Source organism: Lissotriton vulgaris, unplaced genomic scaffold (assembly GCF_964263255.1).
Source record: "Lissotriton vulgaris unplaced genomic scaffold, aLisVul1.2 SCAFFOLD_410, whole genome shotgun sequence".
Classification (NCBI taxonomy): Eukaryota; Metazoa; Chordata; class Amphibia; order Caudata; family Salamandridae; genus Lissotriton; species Lissotriton vulgaris.
The window spans coordinates 319,992-345,831 of NW_028244089.1; the positions used below are offsets into that span (position 1 = coordinate 319,992).

Genomic DNA, 25,840 nt, shown 5'->3' on the forward strand with positions numbered 1-25,840 from the left:
TTCTTAGAGAACAGCCGTTAGATGAGTGTGGGTGTGTGGAGTGGGTTTTATGTGCACAGTGAGGTGTGTGTGAATGATAATAATGGCTAAAGGATACCAAAGGGAAAATATAGTTTATTGTGGCGGTCCCCTTGCCATACTAAATAACCAAAAGGTTGTGTGTTACGCCTATGGGCAATGATGTACCCCTGGTAACTAAAAAGGTCAGGTTGACATGTTTCGCGCCTATTTCCCCCCCCCCCCCCAACCCACCACCCCTCCAAAGAGTGTTGAAACCAAGGACAATGGAGTCACTCGACTGTTGTAGAGCTGCTAGACGGACCAGGGAGGGTAGGAGCTGCCCTCAGCATAAGGACAAAGAGCGGGCGGAGATGGCTGAAGGCTTGTGAGATCACCTGAAAAGGTGGGATTCCCAAAAACGATAGGACCTTGAAAGATCATCTCACTGCGACCTGACAGAGGGACATCTGAACATCCAGTAGGTCAAGGACATGTAGGAGGCATCTGTGGACTGCATCACTCGGCTTCACAATCCTATTACCCATTCTCTGCCAGCACACACTGGAGTAAAATCACTTAAATTGTGCACAAATGGTGACAATGAAGCCTACAGGTCCTAGACTTGTTACCAAAAGGAATCATACCGAGGGCAAAGATTTACCTCAGACTGTGGTGGTGGACCTCATGATATCTCATGCAATTGGCCAGACTTCAGTGCCTCTGGAAGACGATGCACTCAGTGAACTGGTAGACAGAACATGTTCTGAGCTGAATGTGGCATTACACACTGAACTTAAAAAAAGATTCCTCTCAATCACTGGTCTAGAAAATCCAGGCCTTGTCTGTAAAACTCTTGGAGGGGGAGATCTTCACTTCTCTCTTTAACAAGATGCAGCTCGAAACTCATTTCTCCTCCGATACTTACATAGATAGACTTCCAGCACCACCTATTGTGGAATATCAAACCAGGGAGATATGGTGATTTCACTATTGATGTCGAGTGTTTTTCAAACTTCACATGCAGTACTAGAGGGGAAGACTAAGGGTACAATGAATAAGATAAAAAAGCAGCAGAGTAACTTGGGGGGCCACATCCACATGAGTGAACAGCTCTTTTGAATTCTAACGCATGACACGTGGCAGAGGTGATTAGAGAGGGACATAAGAATGGCCGAGGAGGAGACCTTTGTTGAGACATTTTATGACAGATCTGAATGCTCCAAATGTAGTAAGCATTAAAAATGCATAAAAGAAGTTAAGACAGTTATGCTTAAAGTTTGGAAGGTAGCAGTGGGGGCATATGAATGAATATGAATAAATAGCTCCAAAAGAGACAGTGAAAAAAAGAGACTCAAGATGTGTGTTCACTTATGGGATATTAAAAAGTCAGATCCTGGGCACTTTAAACATTTGTTTGATATGTCAGCAGGTATTTTTATACCCCTTTTTCTCATCTATATAAGTCATTTATTACGCATGAGGAGGCTTTAAGAGAATGTCATTTTGGTTTGCTCCTTCAGCTTCATTATGTAAAATGATTGTGCAGGTTGCCTCCAAGGAAGTAAAAGGAATGGCTCACTTATGTGTATAGTATGTCATATTACTGGGCTTCTGTGTCAGGCAGCATATGCAGTTAACTTGACTTCTTGCTACTTTGTACAGACTTGGGGTGTGATTCATCCAGTAGAGGATGTTCATTGGGCAATTTCATTCCCGAAAAATATTTGGTGTGTGTGTGCATGGCTGGGTGTGTGTGTGTGTGCATGGCTGTGTGTGTGTGTGTATGTGGTTGGACAATTGAAAATTTGTGGTTTACCCTTGTAGCAGTGTTCCATAGCAGGAGGCCTTGTGACCTGCCTTTCGAGTGTGTAGTAAGTAGTCTCCGCATGGTGTTCTGCACTGTGTGTTGAGTCTTGTATAACAAAAAACAGGTTGAACATGAGTGAATATTCAGGAAAATTTCTTCAATTGATGTATATTAAGGGGATACTACACTCACATGTTTATGTATTAAAATATCACTTCTGGAAAAGACTAAGGGCCATATGTATCAAGCAAATTCGCATTCGCAAAGGCCGAAATTCGCGTGGTATGTATTAAGCAAAATGTGGTGCAAAACAAGGAATCGCAAAATTTGCGATTCCTTATTTTGCAATTGCATTTAAGGAATCGTAAATTTTGCGATTCCTTAAATGCAATGTATAAAGCAAAAAAAAATTGCAAAATGCCCTAAGGAATCGTTAATTACCACCAACTTCTAGTTGGTGGTAAGTTGCGAATTCCTTGAAAAATGCACATTTTTGCATTTTTCAAAGTGCCATGTGACGCACATACATGCCCTTAGGGCATGTATGTGCGCCACATGTGCACTCATGCATATTTCAGGGGTGCAACAGGGTGTCCTTTGGACACCCTTGCACCCTTGAAATTATTCTCAATTTGCGATTTGCAGATTGCGAATCCAGATTGAGAATAACTTCCCATTCATTCCTATGGGCCTCCTGGCCCATAGAAATGAATGGGAAAGTATTCCTTAATTTTTTTTCGCAATTTGCTAATCGCAATTAAGGAATTTTAAGAAATCGCAAACAAATATGCGATTTTGTACATACATACCTATTTGCGATTCTCAAATAGCGATTACTTAAAAATCGCTATTTAGGAATCGCAAATCAGGTTGATGATACATATGGCCCTAAATGAGCACATGCTTGAGGCAATAAAGTGAGCACCTCTTCTTATGATTAGAAAAACAGGAAGAAGTTTTCTTTTCAGGTGGGAATTTCTCCTTGAATCAACAAAATGAAGAATCCAGGAAAAAGAGCTCTAAGTTTCAACCACCTAAGTGGAAGGAAATGGTTTTTTTTTTAAAGCCACTGGACAGACACCCAAGTGACAGACAACCCACCAATATTACAACCAAGTTGTAATGATTTGAAGCGTGCTTAAAAAATGATGTGATGATACAAATGTTGGATAGTTGCTCGTCAGTCGGTATGCTCAAGAGATGGTGGGTAGAATGGTGCTCACGTGTCTGAGCTGAGAGAGAAAGAGCGAGGGAGACAGAATCACAGTGGGATCCACAATTTCAACAGCTAAGGAAATGAGTGCCATTGTGCCACAGAATCTAGAGCTAGTCAGAGAAAGCTGAAGTTCCTCTCATGTCATAAAACATAATGTTGGTGTAAGGTGAAGAGCATGTATGGTAGCTGGAAGAGACAGGAGTGAAGCAGAGAAAGTGTAGTGGCCAGGAACCAGTGTTTGATTCAGGTCACCCTGACAGAAGTCTTTGTAGAATTAGCCTCTCTCTGGCTTCTCCTGAGCGAGATCTCAGTCTCTGACACCCCAGGTATGTTTCAGTGAACCAATCTCCCTTGCTCAGCAGGCGTGCTGAGGATGAGAGGGGACTCATGCAATCAAGCATGAATTTTTATCATAAATTTGAAACTGTATAGCTAAGGTATCTTTAAAATTATTGGACTGCAATGATGTAGAATGGTTTGATCTTTTATCCTATTATATAAGTAGTATACGTGTATGGCTTCATTATGTCGGCGAAATAAAGTTATTCTGACTGACTGACTGAGAGGAAGAATTTGAATTTGAATTTAAAAATACTTGTAGAGCGCACGTACACTGAGTCAGTTTCATGGCGCTGGTGAGGTCCCTGGGTGAGGATAAATAGGAGAGCTAGGTGCCAAAGGCCTGCTGGAATAATAACGTTTTTATTGACCTCCGAAACTCCATGTAGGAGGAAGAGAGTCTTAAAGTTAAGGGGAGGTCATTCCAAAAGGTGGGTGCAAGTACGGCAAACTTCTGCCCCCCTGCCCGCTTCTTTTTGGACCGGGGCGTAGTTAGTAAGGCTAGGCTAGAGGAGCGGAGGTCCCTAGAGGGAACATAGGGAGAGATTGCCGAATTGATAAAGGCAGGGGCTGTGCCCGCTCTTGCTTGAAAAGTCAAGCACCCTAGCTTGAACCTGGCTCGTTGTTTTATGGGGAGCCAATGTAAGCTCCTAAGCAAAGGGGTTGAATGATGGGACCTAGACAGGCCAAAGACCAGGCGGGCAGCCTGGTTTTGTACTAACTGTAGGCGCTGGAAAGCATAAGCAGGAGCTCCGTTATAGATGATGTTGCCATAGTCAATCTTTGACAGGACCATGGCCATCAGGATCAGTTTTAGTGCAGAGGTGGAAAAGAATCTGGCAACTTTCCGAATAACTCGTAGTGTAAAGAAACAAGAAGAGACCACCGAATTGATGTGTGAGTGGAGAGTTAATTGGTTGTTAAGCATAATCCCGAGGGTTTTAACTGAACAAGAAGGGAGAGGAGGGGGTCCAAGTGAAGAGGGCCAGAATGAAGAGGACCAGGGATTGGCAGCACCGCCCGTCGCCACAAGTTCTGTTTTATCCGGATTGAGTTTTAACTGATTGGTGTTCATCCAGTCTCGGATAAATAGCATGACGGACTGGAAACTGCCAACCCCTGGAGGGGAAGAAAGATCAAAAATGAGTTGAAGATCATCTGCATAGTTATATACAGTGACCTCCATATTCTGTAAAGCAAATACCAGTGGGAAAATATAAAGGTTAAAAAGTAAAGGGGAAAGAGCAGAACCCTGAGGGACACCACAGTTGACAGTGCGTGGAGAGGCCAAGAAGGTGCCTAGATGGACTGTCTGATTACGGTCCTTCAGGAAAGACTCGACCCAGGCAAATGCAAGCCCCCCTATCCCCGCCGCCCTGACCCGTGATAGCAGGATGTTATGGTCCACAGTGTCAAAGGCGGCGGATAAGTCCAATAGGATCAGGATCTTGGGGCTGTTGGCGTCGAGTCCTTCCCTAAGTTGGTCCATGACCGAAATCACCACCTTCTCGGTAGAATGTCGAGGTCGGAAAGACTCTGCGATGAACTGCCTGAATTTCCCCTTTAAATGCCATTGAGGTGTTGGAGTACCTCCCATGTGTGCCTGTGGTGATGGGAGAGGGCCATCAGGGTGACTGGAAGAAAGATGCAGGAAGAGTGTAAGGGAAACAAATCAGGGACCCATCCAACCCCCAAGAGAAATATGGTTGTAGATGCTTCTAGAAATTCACCACAGCCACAGGGAAACAAAGTACATACCGATTCAATAAATATAAAGCCTCTGTAATCAATAAGATCTGCCGAAGGATGCGTATAATCTGGTAAAGCCATGGTCTGTGGTTTAACCTAGTCTTCTTATGGTCAAGTGATGTCTGAGAACTGTTGCATGTTACACCGATCAAGGCATTCATGGATAGGAAGACAATGAGAGCTGTAAATACAGTATGGACCAGTGGAGTCTGTCTCCTGCAAGTTTATTTGCCTCTTAAAATCATTTTAATGTTTTAGCCCCATGCTTACACCACCAGGGAGTTTCCACAGAGTTTGGATGAACTCAGTGTCTGCCTCTCTACCTCTCTGCTGAGAAAGTGAGAATCAGCTTATGTGATTTGCAGAGTTCATAGGGTTGCGATTCTAAGGTAAAATGCTGGATGTCCCAGCATCGAGCGCAGAGGTGAGGGGCGAACCCTAATAATAAAGTGGATCAGGGCTGACGGAAAAAGCTTCACGGCGTTTTGTGAGCTAATGTTTTGGGAGAATAATGTTTTAACTCAATGCACAAAAAAATTATTTTTGATCTAACTCCAATGCTAGAGGCTGCTGCTCTGTTTTCAAACTGTAAACTACTCCACATCAAGTGTATGTGAATTACTGTGGCTGTACCACTATATCCAACATAACAGGAAAAGCTGCACGCCTATTTGATACAAATCTATATTTGGGAGAATACGCATCAGCCTTCTCCTTTAAACCAACAATGCTGTCTTTGCCAGGATGAACTTTGCTTTGCACAGTATTTTGCTTCCTGTAGACCAGCTTCTGAAATAATGAATTACCCAAGGCAGGTCTGACAGACAATCAGAAGCCACAGACCCCTGCCAGCAAGTTCCCATCCAGCAATAGCCTGGTAATAAAGACAGGGCCTCTGTGAAGGCACACAAGTGCTTACTATTCAGCACACAAACATTTCTGAATGAATTAAGCAGCTCAGTGTCTGGTGCTGTTTAGTCAGCAATGCTTTTTAGTGAACAATGGAGCTCGGTGTCTGGTGCTGTTAATTAATGATGCTTCTTAGTGAAAGGTGCTGCTCAGTGAACAGTGTAACTTGGTGAACAAAGATAATCCTTGGGTAATGCAGTTTATTCCTCCGCCAATAGAATGAACAATGCTGCTTATCGCCTGTTGCTGGTCAGCGTCTGGTGCTGGTCATTGTCTGTTGCTGGTTAGCGTCTGGTGATGCTCATCGCCTGTTGCTGGTCAGCGGCTGGTGCTAATGATCACCTATTGCTGGTCAGCGCCTGGTGCTGCTCATCGCTTGTTGCTGGGCAGCATCTGGTGCTGCTTATCGCCTATTGCTGGTCAGCGTCTGGTGCTGCTCATCTCCTGTTGCTGGTCAGCGTCTGGTGCTGCTCACCGCCTGTTGCTGGTCAGCGTCTGGTGCTGCTCATCGCCTGTTGCTGGTCAGGGTCTGGTGCTGCTCATCGCCTGTTGCTGGTCAGTGTCTGGTGCTGATTTTCACCTGTTGCTGGTCAGCATCTGGTGCTGCTCATCGCCTGTTGCTGGTGCTGCTCATCGCCTGTTGCTGGTCAGCGTCTGGTGCTGCCCCTCACCTGTTGCTGGTCAGCGTCTGGTGCTGCTCATCTCCTGTTGCTGGTCAGCGTCTGGTGCTGCTCACCGCCTGTTGCTGGTCAGCGTCTGGTGCTGCTCATCGCCTGTTGCTGGTCAGTGTCTGAGGCTGCTCACCGCCTGTTGCTGGTCAGGGTCTGGTGCTGCTCATCGCCTGTTGCTGGTCAGTGTCTGGTGCTGATTTTCACCTGTTGCTGGTCAGCATCTGGTGCTGCTCATCACCTGTTGCTGGTCAGCGTCTGGTGCTGCTCATTGCCTGTTGCTGGTCAGCATCTGTTGCTGGTCAGTGTCTGGAGCTGCTCATCGCCTGTTGCTGGTCAGCACCTGATGCTGATTTTCGCCTGTTGCTGGTCAGCGTCCGGTGCTTCTCATTGCCTGTTGCTAGTTAGCTGTTGGTGCTGCTCATCGCCTCTTGCTGGTCAGCGTCTGGTGCTGCTCATCGCCTGTTGCTGGTCAGCGTCTGGTGCTGATGACCGCTTATTGCTGGTCAGCGTCTGGTGCTGCTTATCACCTGTTGCTGGTCAGCATATGGTGCTGCTCATTGCCTGCTGCTGGTCAGTGTCTGGTGCTGCTCATCACCTGTTGCTGGTCAGGGTCTGGTGCTGCTCATTGCCAGCTGCTGGTCAGTGTCTGGTGCTGATTTTCACCTGTTGTTGGTCACCATCTGGTGCTGCTCATTGCCTGTTGCTGGTCAGCGTCTGGTGCTGCTCATCGCCTGTTGCTGGTCAGCTTCTGGTGCTGCTCATCGCATGTTGCTGGTCAGCGTCTGGTGCTGCTCATTGCCTGTTTCTGGTCAGCATCTGTTGCTGCTCATCGCCTGTTGCTGGTCAGCTTCTGGTGCTGCTCATCTCCTGTTGCTGGTCAGCGTCTGGTGCTGATCATCGCCTGTTGCTGGTGCTGCTCATCGCCTGTTGCTGGTCAGTGTCTGGTGCTGCTCACCGCCTGTTGCTGGTCAGCGTCTGGTGCTTCTCATCGCCTGTTGCTGGTCAGTGTCTGGTGCTGCTCATCGCCTGTTGCAGGTCAGCGTCTGGTGCTTCTCATCACCTGTTGCTGGTCAGCGTCTGGTGCTGCTAAGTGCTTGTTGCTGGTGAGCTTCTGGCGCTGATTATAGCCTGTTGCTGGTCAGTGTCTGGTGCTGCTCATCGCCCGTTGCTGGTCAGCGTCTGGTGCTGCCCATCGCCTGTTGCTGGTCAGCGTCTGGTGCTGCTTATCGCCTGTTGCTGGTCAGTGTCTGGTGCTGCCCATCGCCTGTTGCTGGTCAGCGTCTGGTGCTGCTCATCGCCTGTTGCAGGTCAGCGTCTGGTGCTTCTCATCACCTGTTGCTGGTCAGCGTCTGGTGCTGCTAAGTGCCTGTTGCTGGTGAGCTTCTGGTGCTGATTATAGCCTGTTGCTGGTCAGTGTCTGGTGCTGCTCGTCGCCTGTTGCTGGTCAGTGTCTGGAGCTGCTCGTCGCCTGTTACTGGTCAGCGTCTGGAGCTGCTCATCACCTGTTGCTGGTCAGTGTCTGGTGCTGCTCGTCGCCTGTTGCTGGTCAGGGTTTGGTGCTGCTCATCGCCTGTTGCTGGTCAGTGTCTGGTGCTGATTTTCACCTGTTGCTGGTCAGCATCTGGTGCTGCTCATCACCTGTTGCTGGTCAGCGTCTGGTGCTGCTCATTGCCTGTTGCTGGTCAGCATCTGTTGCTGGTCAGTGTCTGGAGCTGCTCATCGCCTGTTGCTGGTCAGCACCTGATGCTGATTTTCGCCTGTTGCTGGTCAGCGTCCGGTGCTTCTCATTGCCTGTTGCTAGTTAGCTGTTGGTGCTGCTCATCGCCTCTTGCTGGTCAGCGTCTGGTGCTGCTCATCGCCTGTTGCTGGTCAGCGTCTGGTGCTGATGACCGCTTATTGCTGGTCAGCGTCTGGTGCTGCTTATCACCTGTTGCTGGTCAGCATATGGTGCTGCTCATTGCCTGCTGCTGGTCAGTGTCTGGTGCTGCTCATCACCTGTTGCTGGTCAGGGTCTGGTGCTGCTCATTGCCAGCTGCTGGTCAGTGTCTGGTGCTGATTTTCACCTGTTGTTGGTCACCATCTGGTGCTGCTCATTGCCTGTTGCTGGTCAGCGTCTGGTGCTGCTCATCGCCTGTTGCTGGTCAGCTTCTGGTGCTGCTCATCGCATGTTGCTGGTCAGCGTCTGGTGCTGCACATTGCCTGTTTCTGGTCAGCATCTGTTGCTGCTCATCGCCTGTTGCTGGTCAGCTTCTGGTGCTGCTCATCTCCTGTTGCTGGTCAGCGTCTGGTGCTGATCATCGCCTGTTGCTGGTGCTGCTCATCGCCTGTTGCTGGTCAGTGTCTGGTGCTGCTCACCGCCTGTTGCTGGTCAGCGTCTGGTGCTTCTCATCGCCTGTTGCTGGTCAGTGTCTGGTGCTGCTCATCGCCTGTTGCAGGTCAGCGTCTGGTGCTTCTCATCACCTGTTGCTGGTCAGCGTCTGGTGCTGCTAAGTGCTTGTTGCTGGTGAGCTTCTGGCGCTGATTATAGCCTGTTGCTGGTCAGTGTCTGGTGCTGCTCATCGCCCGTTGCTGGTCAGCGTCTGGTGCTGCCCATCGCCTGTTGCTGGTCAGCGTCTGGTGCTGCTTATCGCCTGTTGCTGGTCAGTGTCTGGTGCTGCCCATCGCCTGTTGCTGGTCAGCGTCTGGTGCTGCTCATCGCCTGTTGCAGGTCAGCGTCTGGTGCTTCTCATCACCTGTTGCTGGTCAGCGTCTGGTGCTGCTAAGTGCCTGCTGCTGGTGAGCTTCTGGTGCTGATTATAGCCTGTTGCTGGTCAGTGTCTGGTGCTGCTCGTCGCCTGTTGCTGGTCAGTGTCTGGAGCTGCTCGTCGCCTGTTACTGGTCAGCGTCTGGAGCTGCTCATCACCTGTTGCTGGTCAGTGTCTGGTGCTGCTCGTCGCCTGTTGCTGGTCAGCGTCTGGAACTGCTCGTCGCCTGTTACTGGTCAGCGTCTGGAGCTGCTCATCGCCTGTTGCTGGTCAGCGTCTGGTGCTGTTTATCGCCTGTTGCTGGTCAGTGTCTGGTGCTGCTCGTCGCCTGTTGCAGGTCAGCGTCTGGTGCTGCTAAGTGCCTGTTGCTGGTCAGCTTCTGGTGCTGATTATAGCCTGTTGCTGGTCAGCGTCTGGTGCTGTTTATCGCCTGTTGCTGGTCAGTGTCTGGTGCTGCCCATCGCCTGTTGCTGGTCAGCGTCTGGTGCTGTTTATCGCCTGTTGCTGGTCAGTGTCTGGTGCTGCTCGTCGCCTGTTGCTGGTCAGTGTCTGGAGCTGCTCGTCGCCTGTTACTGGTCAGCGTCTGGAGCTGCTCATCACCTGTTGCTGGTCAGCGTCTGGTGCTGTTTATCGCCTGTTGCTGGTCAGTGTCTGGTGCTGCCCATCGCCTGTTGCTGGTCAGCGTCTGGTGCTGTTTATCGCCTGTTGCTGGTCAGTGTCTGGTGCTGCTCGTCGCCTGTTGCTGGTCAGTGTCTGGTGCTGCTCGTCGCCTGTTGCTGGTCAGCGTCTGGTGCTGCTTATCGCCTGTTGCTGGTCAGTGTCTGGTGCTGCTCGTCGCCTGTTGCTGGTCAGTGTCTGGAGCTGCTTGTCGCCTGTTACTGGTCAGCGTCTGGAGCTGCTCATCACCTGTTGCTGGTCAGTGTCTGGTGCTGCTTGTCGCCTGTTACTGGTCAGCGTCTGGAGCTGCTCATTGCCTGTTGCTGGTCAGCGGCTGGTGCGGATCTGCTTCAAATTCTTCTCAGCTTTGGATGCTGCTCATCGTCTGTAATTCTGGCCAACAACATAGGCTGTCTAGCTTCTGTGGCAGTTGAGAACCCTACGTCAGGGCAATGCTCGGGATTATCCACTGCTCTGCAGACATGCCGGAAGATTTGAGGGCTTCTGCCAGGTACTGTTTCCATCATGCAGATGTTCAGGGCCACCAGATGGAACAGGACATCAATATGGTAGTGTTTCACCTACCGTGCTAATGTCTGCCACTACCTCACCATTCTCCCACCTTAGCTCAGCCCCTCATGTTATTGTGTGAAATTACCAACCTCGGCTATTAAGTGGTGGCAAGTTTTAGGCCTGTTTGGGTTGGCGGCTGTTCCCAGATCCTTTGCCTTCTGTAGATACCAGTTCCAATAAAGACAGCGCAGACGGTTTAGGGCCTGTAGGCCACAGGTTCCAATAACAGTAAAATAACTTGATGCGTCAATGTAACTGTGGTACAATTGTGTGTATGTCACTTCAAAATTTTTTTAATTTTAAGTTAGTTCCTTGAAATAGTATAAACCTGTGTCTAGGTAGCAGCAAAGCCTTTGCAGAGAACATTTTTTTGTCAAGAGGAACACCTGATGTTTATGGTGCGGCCTAAGTACATAACTATATTGTGTGCTTGGGGTCAAAGGTGGAGGGTATATGGAGTAGAGTCAGACCTAGAAATCTTGCAGGACCAAATGGGCAAAATGCTGGACTGATGCTCACTTTATGGACTAACAGATGCCAAGGACAGACACTCCGCATGCCAATGCAATGGTCTCAGCCTCAGTCCTGGGGTAGCCTTCCGGACGCTGCTTTTTGGCCAAAGCATGGCATATCCTAATACAGAATTCTATCCACCTCAACAGAGTCCTTTTCTGCACTGTTTTTCCTTTCTTTGCCCCAGACAACCACACAATAAACTAGTCAACCTCTTGTTGGTCTTTGGTGCGCTCGATGTAAATGCTTACCGCTCTTATAGGGTCCAGTTGATGGAGTACAGAGAGAAGTGAGATTAAAACAACTTCAAATATTATGTGAGCCAATCTTCAGTGTCCCTGGTGATTTAGATCCCAAACATCACTCCTGGAGCTAGGCTCCCACCCAACTACTTCTGCGGTCCTTACTCCCTCGTTTTTGGGCCTATCAGTAACCAAAAGTGAAAGCTTGTTCCACTCTTCTGCGCTTGTTGAGACTTCAGTGGGGGACGAAAACCAACTCTGGATGAAAAATTAAACCCAAAGACTACAGGGAATATTTTATTGTGTTATGACCTTTCACAACATAACATATTTTTTATCACAAACCATCCTGGCAGACTCAGATCAATTCTGAATATAATCAGTGGTGGCCGCCACAAACAAAGGGTGGTGAGGCGGGTGGGGGGAACGCGGGATGGGTCGCTTTGTGGGGGAGGGGTGGTTAGTAATAAAATATTTTATTTTAAAGAACTTGCTTGAAGCCGAAGGTCGCCTCGCCTCCCGCGTCGCCCTTCCTTTTCTATTCTTGGCAGCCTCTGTGGGGTTTCTCCAGCTCCTGCTCAATGCTGCCAGGCTGGTGAAACCTAAGTGCGCATGTGTGTTTTGGTGAACCTACTTGTGGTGCGCACATAGTACTCCTCGTCCACCTCCCATGCCTCGGCCCCACCCCTCACTACAGCGCTGGCTCACAGCTGGCAGTGAAAAATAAATTGATGCTACAACGTTGTTTTATTTTTTTGTTTGCTGGCTCTGAGCCAAGCAGTGGGGCGACGCTCTGCTGCCATTGCGGAGGAGCCGCCATTGTATATAATTAAATGGTGCATTTACCACATTTCCAGGAAAATCAAGCATAAACGTCAAGAGACAAAACACCATAGGTTTCAAAATGTAAATTGTAAACTGCATAGGGAAAAGTTAGTTCTTAAACGTTCCAAGTTTTATCATTCATATTCTATATTCATACTTGGTTACGTAGAGAAATCTGTAGGTGCATAAAGATAAGGGTTCAGCCCTAATTCTTAAATGTACAACTTGCATAATTAATATTCCACATTTATGATTGGTTACATAGAGAAATCTGTTTGTACGTAGAAACAAGATCTAAACCTCAGATATATTCAGTACCACTACAAGGATTTGAGAGGCATAGCACCGCGAGAAAGCTTAACTTGCTCAAATAATCCAGCTCACCCCTGTCTTCTTGCAGCACAATTTAAGAATGGGGGAAAGTGTTGTGTGTCTGTAAGGGTCACCCCAACTCTCTCAAAATAGGAATATTATTAAGATTAAGAGAAGCAATCTCACTCAGTCATGTTTGAAGACAGGGGTTAGGTCAACTCATAGAATTCTAACTAAAGCACAACATTTTTCATTGAGTCAGTTTTGTTGCGCAATATTTACTCTGAGTTACTAACAAGTTCTCAAACATTCTGACAAAAATGATCAAAAAGACAACTAGATAAAGTCTCAATGGGTCATTAGGGGTGATCTTTTATTGAAAGGAAGTTGTAGGTGTACTGGTCATCGTAGCAGAAGCTTTACTGGAACCCGTAATAATGCCACCATTTGTAAATTCAGAAGTTCTTGAGTCATTAGATGTAGTACCCTTAGTAGGTTTAAAATTACTAGTGGGACAAGCAGGAGGTACGGCAGCGATTCTGTTGGTACCACCAAAAGTAACTAAGGCACTCAAAGGGGGACTCTTAGCAGCAGAACGCCTTGCAGTATTAGTAGTAGGATCTGTTTAATGGTACTAACAGTAGTTGTAACAGTTGCAGTAGTCATCTTAGCAGTTCCAATAGTAGTTCTAATGCCGGCAGTGATACTAGTTTCACTAAATCTAGAAGTGGTGCTTGGAGTAGTGGTGCCTGTCCCCCTAATAGCAACAGCCACTATTGTAGCCCAAGATGTGCTTCCTGTATTAACAGGAATATTTGGTCTTACCACTAGTCCTAACAGTAGTAGTAGCCATGTGAATATCATTATAAGTATTGCTTATAAGTATTGCTCATCAGATAAGTGGTATGAGTACGCAGCAGAAGTAGCAGTGCAAGCGGAAAATTAAAGGCAGACTGGCACAGATTTACTGATTTTGTAGAACTTTCATTTAAGAAAGTAGCTGAGATGGGACACCATGAACCTGACTTGGTTTAATGTGACGGATAACAATAGACTCTTTCGATGAGAATAAAGTTGAATACATTGACTCGAAGTTTGTAGGTGATGGATTTTTAGCCTGTGAAAAAGCAAAGGTCCTTATCACCCGCATACCACCCTTACCTTGCAGTGGCACTGCCCGTTGGTCTTATTGCAGTCTGGATCAAACCCTTTGTTCACATCACAGCTGCAGGGTCCACAGGAGGGGTTCCCCCACCAGCCCTTGGGGCACTGCAGGTCCATCCTGAGAAGAAAACAAATCTTTTACGTATACCAACTCGTCACTGTATCTTTCAGGTACAGACAGTAGATATTTTGACACAGCAAGGGAGTGGAATATGCATTGACACAGAAAGGGATGATCTACACGCCATATTGAAAGAGTGGAATGTGCATTGATACAGAAAGGGATGATCTGTACGCCATATTGAAAGAGTGGAAGGTACATTGACACAGAAAGGGATCATCTGTACGCCATATTGAAAGAGTGGAATGTGCATTGAAACAGAAAGGGATGATCTGTACGCCATATTGAAAGAGTGGAATGTGCATTGACACAGAAAGGGATGATCTGTACGTCTTATTGAAAGAGTGGAATGTGCATTGACACAGAAAGGGATGATCTGTATGCCATATTGAAAGAGTGGAATGTGCATTGACACAGAAAGGGATGATCTGTACGCCATATTGAAAGAGTGGAAGGTACATTGACACAGAAAGGGATCATCTGTACGCCATATTGAAAGAGTGGAAGGTACATTGACACAGAAAGGGATGATCTGTACGCCATATTGAAAGAGTGGAATGTGCATTGACACAGAAAGGGATAATCTGTACGCCATATTGAAAGAGTGGAATATGCATTGACACAGAAAGGGATGATCTGTACGCCATATTGAAAGAGTGGAATGTGCATTGACACAGAAAGGGATGATCTGTACGCCATATTGAAAGAGTGGAAGGTACATTGACACAGAAAGGGATCATCTGTACGCCATATTGAAAGAGTGGAATGTGCATTGACACAGAAAGGGATGATCTGTACGCCATATTGAAAGAGTGGAATATGCATTGACACAGAAAGGGATGATCTGTACGCCATATTGAAAGAGTGGAATGTGCATTGACACAGAAAGGGATGATCTGTACGCCATATTGAAAGAGTGGAAGGTACATTGACACAGAAAGGGATCATCTGTACGCCATATTGAAAGAGTGGAATGTGCATTGACACAGAAAGGGATGATCTGTACGCCATATTGAAAGAGTGGAATGTGCTTTGACACAGAAAGGGATGATCTGTACGCCATATTGAAAGAGTGGAATGTGCATTCACACAGAAAGGGATGATCTGTACGCCATATTGAAAGAGTGGAATGTGCATTGACACAGAAAGGGATAATCTGTACGCCATATTGAACGAGTGGAATATGCATTGACACAGAAAGGGATGATCTGTACGCCATATTGAAAGAGTGGATTCTGCATTGACACAGAAAGGGATGATCTGTACGCCATATTGAAAGAGTGGAATGTGCATTCACACAGAAAGGGATGATCTGTACGCCATATTGAAAGAGTGGAATATGCATTGACACAGAAAGGGATAATCTGTACGCCATATTGAAAGAGTGGAATGTGCATTGACACAGAAAGGGATGATCTGTACGCCATATTGAAAGAGTGGATTCTGCATTGACACAGAAAGGGCCGATCTGTACGACATATTGAAAGAGTGGAATGTGCAAACACTCTTGTACCATGGTATACACTTACACATGTATGTGTTCAAGCACAACCCCACATTCCCCACAATCAGCTCACTTGTCCTGTATCCTAAAAAACGTGGCGCGCCATTAACAGTGGGTAAGCTTATGAACAAACAGAGGAGCACACGGTTACCCTTAGATTATTTAAAAAGTAGAGGGATTTACTTCATGATATTTGGTTCAAATACAAAATGGTTCGAATTACAAATATAAATAAAATTGGTGAGAAAAGGAAAACTGTACATAGTAGTTAGAAAACAAGGGCAGAAAAGGAATGATGGAATGAATTAAGAGAATTTGTAAAAGGCACACAGATACACTACTAGGGCACGCATGGGTGTTACAAAGGAAAACACCAGCAGCAAAGGCTCTAGGCGAAGGGCCATGTTTTTTGTGAAATGCACGAAGGAGTTGGGTTTAGATCTGATAGCTAAATGAAGACGTCCTAGAGCTTAGATGCGAAAAGGAAAGGCCACCCACACAAACCTTGCTTAATCTAGGGGTGGAAATAAAACACCAACAATCAGAGCGCAGGGTCCTGGTTGGATGATAAGGGGCAATGCACGTCCAGACAGTAAGCGCCTTTGCCACCCAAAGAGCTATGACAGATGCAAATGACTTTGGAGATATAGTCTCTCTGGAGTCAGACCCACTGAAAATCCTGGAAGTGACCGGAAATCGGATTGCGAGAAGGACTTCTAAGAAGATTTGTATCAACTGAAGAATACGAGAATGCAGTAGTCCAGGCGAGAGGACGACTGGGTGACCCATTTGCAATGGTCTAAAGTTAGAAATGGAAAGACTACGCAGTAAGCCCAGATAAAATAATCATTCAATAGGTCAATTTGTTGATCAGTGCAATGCAAGAGAGTTGGAATCAAATATGAAGCCAAGATTCTTAGAAGAGTTGGAAGGTGAAGGAATCTGGCCAATAAAATAATAGGAAAAAGAAAAAAAGGAATGCAAATGAGGAAGCGAAGTAAGTTTGTGTTTACTAATGGAAGGGAGTAGGGGAGGCAGAACATGGAGTACGAGGTAATGGATGGAATGGAGAAAAATCATGATTAACACTCAGGGTTAAATGTGTAGAAGTGAGAAAGCAGGAATTGGAATTCCTCCTTTCAAAATGAAATAAATACATTTAGAATACAAATGTTGGATCAGTTGTAATAAAATAATTTGATTTAAAAAGGTGCATTTCCACCTAAATTATTTTTTTTATTTTATTTATTTATTTATTTATGCGTTTTTATATAGCGCGGACTTTACTCGAAGGTGTCAGAACGCTTCACAATAGGAACAGAACTGATACATGAGAACATTACAAGTGAACAAATTACAAAAGCAAACGCTAAGTCACATGATGCAAAAGTGACAATCGTGAGCAAACAAAATACAAGAGGTAGCAAACGGTGCATTACAGGAGGAAAAAGTTACATGTGTGCAGGTTACAAAACCGTACAAAGTACAAGTCGAGGTATAATACTGCAATAAATGGAGGACACTCAAACACAAGAACAAACGTTACATAGGTAATGGTGGCACTTGTGCAAGTATCAAAAGCAAACAGAATGTAAGAGGTAGCAAACAGTGTGTTACAGAGAAAAGTGACGTGTGCAGGTTACAAAAGAGTACCAAACACAGGTAAAAGGGTAATACTGCAAAAAATGGCAGACTCTCAAACCACAAGAACACACTGGGTAGGCACTTCCATAGGCATGGAGAATATAACTTTTCTATACTAAAAGGTCTTCCTTCAGATAATAGAGAGGGCATGAATTAACCTTGGAGGTGTCTTTGAAGGAGGAGAACTTTGAGGTCAGTTTTGAAGGCCTCGGGGGAGGTGGTGGTCTGGAACTGAGGCGGAGTGAGTTCCAGGATCTCACTGTGTTGCCTGAAAAGGATTGGGCCATCGATCTTTCCTTCTTGAAAGTGGGAGGTTCAAGCAGTAGATTTTCTGCATTTCGTGAAGGTCTACAGCCTCCAGAGAGTTTCAGTTTATTCGCCAGGTAGTGAGGAGAGGAGGAGTGCAAGGCTTTGTGGGTGATGCAGGCAGTCTTGTAGAAAGATCTTGCCTCAATTGGAAGCCAGCGAGGGTGGATAACATGGGTGTAATGTGGTCGCTTCTTTTGGACCCATAAATGAAACGAGCTGCTGAATGGAGAACAGACTTAAGGGGGGACAGGTGGGATTTGGGGGGGGCCGGTAAGAAGAGAATTGCAGTAGTCCAGTCTGGAGAGGACCAGCGATTGGACCAGGGATTTAAGGTCATGCTCCGGGAAAAAGCGACGAATCCCCCAAAGAAGGCGCAGTTGGTATCGAGCAGACTTTGTAGTTGAATTAATGTGGGAGAGAAGATTGAGTTTTGTGTAGAGTATGACACCAAGGGATTTTGCGCTGTCGACAATGATGGGTTTATTGTTCAGTAGATTCATCTGGCCCATCCATGATTGAACCGGGGGAGGAGAAAGTTAGGAGGAGAGGAGGAGGAATTCAGTTTTGGATGGATTCAGTATCAATTTAGCGGTGCTGTGGGAGGCAACAGTGGGGGGAGGGTGTATGATCCCCCGTCTAATCGCCATTAGAATTAAACAGCCTTGAGGCATCAGCCCAGATGAGTGGAGAAAAGGAGTAACTCACTTCCTCCCAAGCATCTTAATTATTTTTGATGGTACTGATTCGCTATATGCAACTAGTTTTACTTCTTTGGCTTTCCATTTTTGAAAGCAACAAAGAAGTCTTTAGAAGGTGTGTAGCGTTCTAACTCCAATTAAAGGAAGACTTGTAACTGCTTTTTGTCACGTGGCATTCATTTTTAGGTTTCGCCTGGCGTCCACTGCGCAGCACTGTCGCGCAGGCGAAATCTTTTGTTAAGCAGTACGGGCTTTCTCCCGCCTCTCTTCCATTGACTAGCTCCATAAATGGAGGCTAGCCATTGGAAGAGAGATCTGTCTGTAATTGTCCGAGCAGATTCGTGGGCGTTCCGCGGATTTTTTCTTTCTCCGCCCCTTTAACAATGTCATGCGGCGGTGGCCGGATGTTTTTTTTTTCTCTCCAAGGTTTGTTTTGTCATTCCTCCGAAGATGGCGGCCGGGCAGTAGCGATCCCTGGGACTGGTCAGGACTGCACTCCTGTGCCTGGCTCGCCCGGTGTTCCTGGGGGCACAACCCGCGGCTCGCCCACTGCGGCTCCCCAGCCACTGACGTGTCCCCGCTGGCGCCGAGACTGAACCTGGTTCCCGTTCCAAAGTCAGCAGCTCTTGCAGGTAGATTTTACTGAAGCGTAGTGACATTTTACATTCCTAGTTGCCCCCTCCCCCAGCTCCGGGAGTGTAGACGAGACGGGAGAATCGTGAATCAAAGCTGCCGGGTGGTGCTGCAGCTGCGAGGGAGGGCGGGGCTTGCTGCAGACCCCGCCACTTCTCTGACGTGAGCGAGGTGTATCTTGCTAGCATACATGACTGTTTGAGGGTCTGGTCTGGGCTCGGAAGGTTGCAGGAGGCGCATGGGCTTGCCGCTTGAGAGCAGTACAGTGGGCACCCCCGGGCCCTGGAACAGCGCACAGGGCGATCGGTGCCTTTCCCATGCAGACCCCAGCCAGGGGGTCATTTCTTTTAACTTGGCAGCACGCAACCAACAGAGCTGACATCTCATGAGAAGCCTGTCCCACTGCATGTCTGATGTGCCCCTACCTACCACCCTGTGCCTGCCTGCATACACACTGTCTCTTGTAGGCGATCGCAGACACATGGCTGTACGGGTGACTTTACGCCTATTTTGTTAGTAAACCCCCTTTAGTAGGGCCCGCCTTTATTACATTTTGGTTTGGCATTCAGAGCATCATCGCCATCCTCACAGGCTAGTTCTGCCCCAGCGTAAGGTGCTGTGAAATTTGCTGTTACTGCACCTATTATCTCCTCAAATGGTTACAGTAATATGTGCTTTGTGGGGCTCGCAGTGTGTGGGGGGGGCTCGCAGTGTGTGGGGTTGGCTCTGTGTGGGTGGGTGGGGGGGCTCGCAGTATGAGGGGGGCTTGCAGTGTGTGTGGGGGCTCTGTGTGGATGTGTGGGGGGGCCTCTGTGTGGGTGTGTGGGGGGCTCTGTGTGGGTGTGTGGGGGGCTCTGTGTGGGTGTGTGGTGGGTGGCTCTGTGTGGTTGTGTGTGTGGGGGGGCATTGTGTGGTTGTGTGTGTGGGGGGCTCTGTGTGGGTGTGGGGGGCTCTGTGTGTGTGTGGGGGGCTCTGTGTGGGGGGGCTCTCTTTTTGGTGTGTGTATGTGGCATTTGCGAGAGATTAAGCTATTGGCATTGTAAATGACAATGCCATTTATTTATCTGTTTTCAAAACCAACACATAAATAAAAATGTTGTCATTTACAATGCCAATAGCTCTAACTTTTGCACAGGCGAAACCGTTGCATTGTAAATGCTTGTTATTTTGGAGGTGAGTGAAGCCTGATCCTCGAAATAACAGCCACATCACACCCCACCTGAGAGACCTGCACTGGCTCAACGTCAACAAGAGAATAACTTCAAACTCCTCACCCACGCTCACAAGGCACTCCACAACACCGGACCGGCATAACTCAACAGACGACTCACCTTCTGCACCCCGAACCGCCAGCTCAGATCCGCCTACCTCGCCTTCGCCACTGACCCCCGCATCCAAAGAGTGACCACCGGCAGCAGATCGTTCTACCACCTCGCCGCCAAGACCTGGAACACCCTCCCATCCTCCTACGGCAGACCCAGGACCTACTAACCTTCAGGAGGCTACTCAAGAACTGGCTATTCGAGCAGTAGCAGCACCTCCCTCCCTCAGCGCCTTCAGACCCTCACGGGTGAGTAGTGCGCTTTACAAATGTTCAGATTGATTGATTAAGTGAAGCCCAAGTATACAGGGCCCGGTAGGTACCTGTTTCAATATCGTTTTTTTAGTACTTGCATTAGCAAAGGCCTGTAGATATTACTAAAACTATATGTACAATATACTAACTTTTAGGGGTCTTCAATAAAGCCCTCTTCATCCATTGGTCTGCTATTGTGCCATTCATAATCTTTTCTGCTCACTACAAAATGGATCATTGGGTCAGGTCACTTCACCCATTTGCTAACTTCAATATGAGTGACAGCATGCTGTCCTTTAACAAGGAGCACATCTACGCATAGAGTAGTTTCCTTCAATGCAGGGACAACTATGGCAATGTGTGATTTTTGAGACCAAACATATTTTTTACTTTTAGGAGGTTTTGCAAAAACCACACCAAAGCAAGCATTAACAAAGTTAAAAGGCTGGCAACCACCACCAGACCTAGTAGTTTTACCAAAGCTTATTTTCCTACCGGTGCCGAGTACTGGCACAACCCAGTTCACTTACAGCTCTTGGTATAACTTAAGTCCCATACAAATACAATTCCTAGGTGGGCCCTCAAAGCTCCTGACATTGCCAATGCTTGCACCACAATCGTACAAGCATTGTCAGAGTCAATACTGGCAGTGGTGGGCAGGAGCATTGGTAAAGCACGCCTTGACACTGCTTGTTTGTTTTCAATGTTTTGCATGCCTCGAGCAGCAGTTGAGCTTTACAAACACTATTTCATGGCAACAGGAACAACACACAAAAAACCGAGGTACCATACACACATTACAGTATCATTTGTATAGGGTCTGATTGAACAGGCACACAGAGGTGGCCCGCACACCCACCATCGCAGGAACAGGCAACTCATGGTCTATTTACCAGATCAGATGGTACGAGTCAATTAGCCCAGTGAATTTTCACGAGAAAAAGAATATGTACTTTATCGCAAGTGATATATAGAACTTAAGGGCCTACTTTGTCCCCTTAATCCTTAGTGGTAATGGGGACCGGAAAGGGGGCAAAAAAAATTATTTCTATAAATTAGTTTATAAATATATCTTCACAAACAAATTATATCACATCCAAAATCTCAAATGCAGTATAAACATAGAAGAACAATAAATCCAAATTGGGAGAGACAAAAAGTGCACATGGGATGAAAAACCTTAGAGAAGCGAGAACTAAAAGTGAAAGAGTAAAGCCTTTGTGGGTCTTACTTGGTAAGACAGCATCGAAGAGGGTTTCAGCACAGCCTCATCTAAGCTGAATCACTGAGCTCACGGAAACACTTGTGAAATGAGCCATTAGTGTAATAAGTTACTCGTTACTCGTTCTACAGGGAGTGAGGCTACAGTCAGGATGACAGGGCAAGTCTGCATGGAAACATACACGTGTCTGTCGACCAGTCACATGCAAGGCCTGCTTCAGGCTTCGAACTCTGCCCTGGTGGACGTAGGCGCTGAAAGTAGGGGTGATAGGGTGCTGCAGCACCCCCTGAAATAATCATGCTGGAGTTCAGAAGGTGAATGAGCAATAAAGATGCTTTTACATTTTGTGTTTACCTTGTCACCTGTGTGTTCAAAGCCAAAAGAAAAATTTCGGTCTGTGTACTTTTACTTCTCTGACAGCAAAGTGAGAGGATTTTGTAAAAGTGATCTGGGTTATAATCCTGCTGGGGTACAGGAACCGAATGGAAAGACTGTAGGATGCCAGTGTGAGTGATGGAAACAAACATTTTTGTAAATTTCAAACAAATCTTGACACGTTACTTGGTGATGCGCAAATGATAACTATTTGCTGAAACCCGATTTCCATACATTGCCTTTTTTGAGCTGTGTAGTTTAGTAAAAATGCATGTCTATGCAAATTTAATGGGAATTTCAATGAAAAATGTACTGTCTGTAAATGAAAGTGTGCTACCACGCCAGTGTTCCAAAATGCACGACGGGCTCCATACCACGCCCGTACTACTCACCTGCTGAATGGGCGCGGCACATTTGCTACGCTTGTTTCATTGTATGATGCTTTCATCTTTCACGATCCCTATGACTTCAGTGATATAACATTAATGGCAGCACCCACACTCCAAAAATTGTTCCAGCACCTCTACTGGTGTGTGCCTCAGCACATTCCTTGTGTTACTTCTACTGTCAGGGCCGGCCCTTTACAGGATTGACCGGGGCAGCGTCCATGTGGTGTTTGTAGTGGGGGTCGCTGCGGTGTGATGGCAGGAGGAGTGAGGAAGATGGGAGGAGGGCAGAGGGTTGATAACAATTACGCTGAGGTACATTAAGGGCTGATTACAAAGTCTTTAACGGGACCCAATTGAAATCAAGTGGGATGGACGAGCCGCTGTTTGCATAACATTAAGTCTGGCTGCACCCTGCTACGCCCCTCGGAATATTGGCGACCCGGGCCTCGACGCAACTTGCCCATACCCAAGGATGGTCCAATCTACTGTCAACAACAGGACCTTTCTTTGAAACACCTCTCGTTCTCACCTGTGCTCGCAGTACTGCCCAAAATGGTTGCCTCCACACTCACAGACGTAGCCCTTGGGAGAGTCTGGCTTCCTCCGACAAAGAGCCTTGTTCTCGCACGGGTTCAGTTGACATATGTCAACGCAGTTCGCACCGTAGAACCCTGCAGGAAAACAGCAAGGAAAAAATATATCCAAGGCAATCAAAACAACAAGACGGCTGACAGAACTCTGTGGTAGTAGAGCTGCGATGGGTGCCAACCTTTCAAGAGAAAAATACCAGCCCTCTGTCCACGTTTTAAGAGTCTGCAGAAACCCGGACGTGATACTTAAAGAGAACATCAGATAATATCAACTGTATGCATCACTTTTAACACAACGTTTTTGTTTACTTTGTGTTACAATATATATAATCAATATTAATAAATGGATACGTCCCACACGAAAATAAAATCTGGCATGCTAGAATATATTCCTAACACGTGCCCGCGGTAACACAGAGTTCAAAATGAGGACCAGCATTTTTACTCTCAAAAAACCAAATATTTATTAAACAGTGTTCATAAAATGAATTTGCAAAGCATTTGCAAAATGTATAAAATTAACAGGCTGCATTGAAAAATCGTTAAAAGCATATATCACAACACTTTTGCATTTCCTGTACGTCTGTCTTTTAAAACAGAGCAGAGAGCAGGTTTGGCCAGGCATGGTACATTTCCATATGGGTGAAAGGCTGCAAAGGGGCAGGTTCTTCTAATGACGTTTGAAGAGGTAAAGGAAGTGGGCGTGGCCACAGGAGGGCTTCCAACTTGTGCTCTGACTGAGCTGTTTCAAGTTTTAAACTTAACCAAAAACAGGTATATTTTTTAAGCAAAGTGAGTAGCGAAATCCTGGCATCTGTAGTGTCTTCCCCAGCCCAGGCGCATGCAGATAAATGACACCACACGGGAGCTGCGGTAGATCATTACTTTATTCTTCCAAATACACTCACACACACTGCTCATTACATCATACTTTCCATTACCTACACCCTAACACCTCTCATTATATTACGTATTTCCTGTTTAGAGTCCGCCCACAAGGGCCATAGTGTGCATTACATCAATATGCTACATATCCCCCTTTGTTAAATAAATGTGGGTGACTTGGCTAAAATCACATTTCCTCGATTAATCGGCAAGGGGTTTGCACTTGTCTGCCGGCTCAGGAGCTTGAGCCAGGCCTGCTGGCGGTGTTGCCCCACCTGTCGTTTCACAAGAGTAGTGATGGGTGTTTTAAATGTGATATGTCCCGAGTGATGGGTAATCCAGGACGATATGCTGACCATGACAAGGAATGTCCATTTTCCATCTTCGTCTCTGCTTAACCAGTACCCAGTCTCCTTTGCAAACACTGTCTCCTGGACATGGCTACGCTGATTTGCATGCGCTTTAATTTTCCTTTTCCAAGTCGTGTCGGTGTCTCGATACTTGTCAGTATTCACTGATCGATCCGGGGTCCATTGGGGTAGTTTTGTTGTGATGGCTCTCTCAAATAACAAGGTGGCTGGACTGGGCATTTGTGAAGTGAGGAGCTGATCGTTTGACCGGAGAACCTGGCACATGGCTTGGTTCAGATTAGTTACTTCCATGGACCCTCCTTGAATGATCCTCTTGAGGGAGCCCATGGATCGTTCAACTACACCATTGGCTTGGGGCCAGAAGGGTGTACTCTTTTGGGGTTTGATGTTGAGCCAGACAAGAACAAGAAATTCTTTGAACTCTTCGCTGTTAAAGGGCTGGCTATTAACAGAGTTAAGGATTTTGAGGATACCCCACATTGCAAAGATGTCATCAAGCCATTCTATGACTTTGTCATGGCTTGTCGAAGATAAGTTGTCCAAAAAATATAAACCACAACCTTCTCCAAGGCATGGCAGGAAGGTCAGACATTGTCACTGGGTGCAGGGTCACATTGGGGGCCAAACAAGTGCAAATGTGGCACACATTCAGCTCCCTCTTGACTTGCTCATCTTTCAGAGGGAACCACATTTGATCTCTTAAGGCTCTTTTGGTGGCTACGATGACCCGCTGTTTTAGGCTTCCAGGTAGGATGATTCTCAAGCCTCGCAGTATAACACCTTCTTTTGTGACTGCTAACTCATCCTGTTCATTTTTGAACTTTTGGAATTCAACATCATCTGCAAGAGGATGGGTACTTCTTCTCCATGATTGTGTGGTAATAAGTTATTTGATTATGGTCATGACTTTGTCTGCATTGGTGGCAGCAATGATTTGTCCCATAGACAGAGCCGCTGGTGTGCTGGATCTCACAATAAAGTTGAGATATGCCTCAGCTGTCTTGGATGTTTGATTGGTTCAGATGCTCCGTCCATCACCACCCCCTTTTGTACCACTTTATTCGCCATAAGTTGGCAGGGTATGCTCAGACGTGAGTCCCTTGCTCACTTTGCCACTGGATTCAAGCAAGCCGGGCTGAAGACGGCTGAAATGCCAGAAACCGGTCCTCGGAAGCTTGTTTCCGGTCCAGGAAAGGCATGGCTTGGCAGTTCGGGCTGGACTGTTCACTAGAGGCACAGGGTCAAACTGATTTGCATATGGCCATGTCTGAACTGGGGTGGCAGAGTGGGCTAAAGAACGGTGATGGATAAAACCCAGATCTGTTGACTGGGTGTGAGTGTTTGATTGGTTCAGATGCTCCGTCCATCACCACCCCCTTTTGTACTGTGATGATGTAGCATCACTGATGAAAAGTAATCTGCTAGGTTTTGATCCTTCCCAGGTTTATGCACAATCTCATAATCATACTCTTGCAGTCTTAATTTCCACCTCTCGATGAGAGGGGGCATTTTAGCCTTCGGGTTTCCAAAAATTGGATGCAACAACTGGTGAGTTGCCACCGAGCTCCTTGCCGGGCCGGTTTTCGGCCAATTTTGGTACAGGGCCGATTTTGCAGCTATGTCTTAACGTCTTAACATATAATATTTGGAAGACCATTAATAAAACATGTACATTAGTTGCAAAAAGGAAGGGCAGGGAGACTCGAAGGGTTTATGAGTGATGCAAGGAGCATTCTGTATTTAGAACAGGCATGAAAGAGACTTTTCGGTTCAAGAGTGGTTTGTTACAGAAATTAAATTAC

At 46.6% G+C, this 25,840-nt stretch overlaps 1 protein-coding gene across 1 annotated transcript in view; it reads right to left on the bottom strand.

The window, feature by feature from the left end:
* CELSR3 (cadherin EGF LAG seven-pass G-type receptor 3) overlaps positions 1-25,840 on the bottom strand; it is a 690,139-nt gene that overhangs the window by 220,968 nt on the left and 443,331 nt on the right. The window contains exons 13-14 of the mRNA XM_086948740.1: positions 22,722-22,863; positions 13,719-13,839 (exon numbers count right to left, since the gene is read on the bottom strand). Coding sequence (XP_086804866.1) covers positions 13,719-13,839; positions 22,722-22,863 — 263 coding nt within the window. The remainder of the gene's footprint in view (positions 1-13,718; positions 13,840-22,721; positions 22,864-25,840) is intronic.